General features: G+C 40.6%; 1 protein-coding gene across 1 annotated transcript in view; it reads left to right on the top strand.

The window, feature by feature from the left end:
• The first annotated feature begins 451 nt into the window (after nucleotides 1-451).
• The window catches only part of LOC124256855 (BPTI/Kunitz domain-containing protein 4-like), an 8,036-nt gene continuing 3,873 nt past the window's right edge, over nucleotides 452-4,614 (top strand). Inside the window, exon 1 of the mRNA XM_046690825.1 lies at nucleotides 452-580. Within this exon, the coding sequence (XP_046546781.1) occupies nucleotides 520-580 (61 nt within the window). The 5' untranslated portion in view covers nucleotides 452-519. The remainder of the gene's footprint in view (nucleotides 581-4,614) is intronic.

Raw genomic sequence — 4,614 nt, 5'->3', positions numbered from 1 at the left:
GGAAACAGTCAGTCAGCCCTTCAATCCATCATATTCCAGGAGAATAGAACATGTTAAACATAGAACTGTAATATGTGCTCACTGGCTAGGTATTTACGATTAATCATGCATATCATTGAGAGGGAATAGCCTTGGGACACACGTGATTCGTATACACTGGCATTCATGTGTTAATGTGCGCAACCTGCCCAGCGCTATATGTCCTGACGCAGCCGCTTCGTTCTTAACATCAAGCGTGAAGAAAATGGGGTGAAAAAAAGATGAAAAACATAACACACGACTACATATTGACGTTTGTTTGTGGGTGATAAATTATCTCTTCTTTCGTTACTTGATATTCATGATCAGCCATATATTTTCATTGAACACAGAGGACCAATGAAAAGTCGGTATACTGTCCAGCCCACAGGAAACTTGTACGACCTGCTTTTGTAGACAGGATGCCAGTCAGTGCCCGTATTGTTGGTCCTGGGTAGGTGGAGATAATCTCCATACAGCGTCAGTTCCGTGTTGCCACCAATGGAGACTCCTTTTGGAGCGGTGCTTGGAGCACTGATAATAACCGCCCTCACCGAAATAGGTACGTCGTCTATATGTTGGTAAATAATGGTTAGATAAAACATATCCGGAGAATGTTCTCCCAAATCTTAGAAATTCTCTGATATTCCATGATCTTAAGTGTTAAAGGGGCTGTCTTTTCTACCAAGCAAGTCTGGTTATGCACGACGTTTTGAAATGTGCGTGATAAAAGGGAATATTTTAATCGTTCTGATGATTGTAAATTCATCTATCAAGTATTGTGTGAACAAAACCAGCACCACAGATCACACTATTATGCAAGAGCATATGTCAAAATGTTCAGACTTAAAACAAACCTTTTCTCAGCATATTACTTATAATTTCAAGTGTGAATACTCCAGTGTAACTATTCTGTAGGCATGCCTTAGGGGGTGGAATATGCGCATTATAAATATTTATTTATTTATTATTCATTATCACTTAAAATGCCTGGAAGTCAATCAGAAATCATCTATCGACAACCCCATCCAAAACTTTAAACACAGGTTGCTTCACTGAATAATTCCAAGTAAATCCTAATATCGGGCAAAGTGATTATCAAAGTTGTTCTTTTTCTGAACATGAAAATGAAACCATTGAACACTTATTTTACAACTTCTGTAAAGTGCAGCTTCTGATTAACAGCTTTCCGAGTTGGTTCGAACATGAATCAGTCTCTCTTCATTTCTTCTTAGTGACCCCAATGAAAACATTTTTGTCAATAACCTGTTCACTATCATAAAAAATGCATGCTAAGAATTGAATTTTATTCATTTCCCAAAAAGTTATAAAGCTTTATTATAATGTTGAAAAACACATATTTGGTAAAGATAATGAAGCTTTTTGAGAAAAAATAGGCTGACTGTTTTACAATTTAAACATGCCTTCTTCTTTCTGTCTTCTCGGATAACCGCATAATTGCCTAATACGACTCCTCTGAATCTCTGAATGATTGTTGTTATTTTACTACATATAATTGACTTGACGGATGTGAATGAATGCATGATTGAAAAATGTACGATTGAATAATACGACTCCCTGAATTGATTGAATGAATTGATTGATTGATTGATTGATTGATTGATTGATTGATTGATTGATTGAATGAATGAATGAATGAATGAATGAATGAATGATTGATTGAATGATTGAATGATTGATTGATTGATTGATTGATTGATTGATTGATTGATTGATTGATTGATTGATTGATTGATTGAATGGATGAATGAATGAATGAATGAAAGAAAGAATGAATGAATGAATGATTGAATGATTGATTGATTGATTGATTGATTGATTGAATGAATGAATAAGAAGAAAGATAAAAAGATAAAAAACTATGACTGTCACCTCCGCCTCTTGCAAGTGCCCTATAAATCTAAATGAAGCATTATTCTGAGGGGAATGACTTTTTCCATATTAAGAATCCCGTTCAATCATAAACTGCCTGGGGTATAAATACCTACACAGCGGAATGTAACCTCTATACATGATAATGAAGGATGACATGTATGTAACAGAAGTGATTACATCCAGAGGGGTTTGTGGGGCAAACAACTGGCATCGTTGTCTATACTAACAGGGTCATAGCACTATATGACAGGAGTGCTGAGACCCCGACAGTGACAGTAGATACCGTGATGTCCGTTGTTTGGCGTTACAAGCACCTGTGCTTATGTATTTGTGTTTGTGTGCGTGCATGGATGTGTATGTATGTGTGCATGTACGTGCATGTGTGAGTTCTTTGTATGTTTTGTTTTTGTGTGTGCGCGTGCATGTGTGGTTGTACTAACCGGCCTTAAGAACTGTTATATAGTCCTATCTTAGTGAGATATCATGAATCACGCACGCATGGATACCTAACAGGCGCGGTAAAAACAAATACCATCATTTACTGTTTTGATGTGTGTTACTGCTAGAGATTGAACCATTACACCACCAGTGTTCTGGAAACAGGTGCTCTATCCACGACTCCAGAGAGGGAGTCTCATTAACAACAGTAGAGGGGTAAGAAATCCAATGGGGGCACAATGTGTCACCCCGGGCCTTGGTAGCCGTCTAATGGAGATAGTATATAAAACGGCGTATAGCAGTACTCATTCACAATCATAATAAATACTATATCTGGACTAGCGCAGCAGTAAGTGCTAAGATTAAAAGCAGCCAAGTCTGGTTCGAATCCCAGAAAGATTCGAGCCTTACAAATTTTCGTTTCAGCCATGCACCCTGTTAGACAACAATTTTCGATATTCAAAACTATGGTTTCGACAGTAACATTCATCCTAATATTATCTACAGAATTCTAAAGGTTAGCTGAGACTCGTGTGGCCTTGTGTGTTTGGGGAGGCTTAAGATCCTCTATTAGGAATAATATCTCATTTTATCATATACCGTTTTCCTTAATTCTGTCGTCAAAAACCTGTCCTCATCTCCCATAAACGGTACCCAATCCTTGCCATGTGCGCATCAATATAATTATACTCGTCGAAGATAAAAATAAGAATGTTCAACAAAAAGAAAATATTATTGTCGATGGCTATGTTATGTTTGTGAAACTAAACACTAAAGCATACCCGGCAAGTTGCTCATGTTGCAAGCTGCGATTGGCCATCAAAGGAACCATCGAACTTTATATGTTGACAATCGACCCAATATAGGACGTCCTGGGCCAGTGACAAAAGTAGGGAATCGATGAATCTGCGCATTCGAACCAAAACGGCGAGTCAAAGTACTTCTACTGGGGCGATGGGATAGCCTAGAAGGTAAAGCGTTCGTTTGTAACACTGAAGACCGGGTTCGATTCCCCACACATAGCTTAATGGTTAAAGCGTTGGCTCGTCACGCCGAAGACCCGGGTTCGAATCCCCACATGGGCACAATGTGTGAAGCCCATGATGTTGCTGGAATATTGCTAAAAGCGGCGTAAAACCAAACTCAGTCAGTCCCCACATGCGTACATTGTGTGAAGCCAATTTCTGGTGCCCCCCGCCATGATATTGGTGGAATATTTGCTAAAACTCACTCACTCACTCATACGAGTTGCGCATCTTCATGCACGAGGTCAGTGCTGTACACGACGTCCGAGCTGGTCACGTGTCAGGTTTTCAGATGAGTCCCTATTCACTTTACGTTCCCTTGACATATGGTAGAGTGGTAGAGTATGGCGACGTCAACATCAACGTCAAGCCGAAAGTGAGATCAAATCAAGACAAATTTAAGAGTGGATCGGTTAGGCATCTAGTGGACTGGTAGCCCCCTCCGATCCACGTTCCACGTTTGCCCGGAACGGCTGCTGGACACTGACACCGGGACTCTATACTGACACACGGGCAGCATGTGCTCCTTTCTACGCAACTGTAAGCCTAGACCAACCCTTAACTGAACGCCTCCTGGAATACGCTTGTTTCACTACAAAGACCGCCGTCCGCTTTTATGCTGGACATGCGGTGCAAGAAGAGTGTGACTCCCTCACACTGGGAGACTCATGCGCAGCAGGTCCCGTCGCCTAAATGAATGTTTGACAAATCGTAGTAGTATTACGCTCTGCCGATCCTAAAACGTTGCTCTGACCCTGCTGTGAAATCGTCCCCCATGAGTACAATGTGTGAAACTCATTTCTGGTGTACCCCAGGTATTACTAGAATATTGCTAAAAACGGCGTAAAACCAAACTCACTCACTTTGAGATCCTTGGCGTCTCAACAACTACCAGTTGGAGGTCACAACAACTACGGCCATACATCATTACCAGTCATTCGTCCTGACTGACATTTTATAGGATAATACTTGCGTTACGGCAGACATAGCAGGCAGTGAATAAACTAACTCAGGCTACCAGCGAAAGATCCCCACTCATCGATTTCACGTTGAAATCCTCAACACTAAACACCAGGACTACACGAAAACAAAACTAGTGGCAGACAGTCTGCTGCCACAAACCCTCCAACAACAGAGATAGATATCCAACCGACCCTTCAATTGGTACCCAATCAGCTTGTTTCATAATTCTCTATAACGCATTCCCCAACGCAAAAACCCCAAACAACATAAACAC

This window comes from Haliotis rubra, unplaced genomic scaffold, assembly GCF_003918875.1.
Source record: "Haliotis rubra isolate DU_JTF1 unplaced genomic scaffold, ASM391887v1 Scf640, whole genome shotgun sequence".
Classification (NCBI taxonomy): Eukaryota; Metazoa; Mollusca; class Gastropoda; order Lepetellida; family Haliotidae; genus Haliotis; species Haliotis rubra.
The sequence above is the reverse complement of the archived record's forward strand: the minus strand, read 5'-3'. Positions and strand labels throughout refer to the sequence as shown.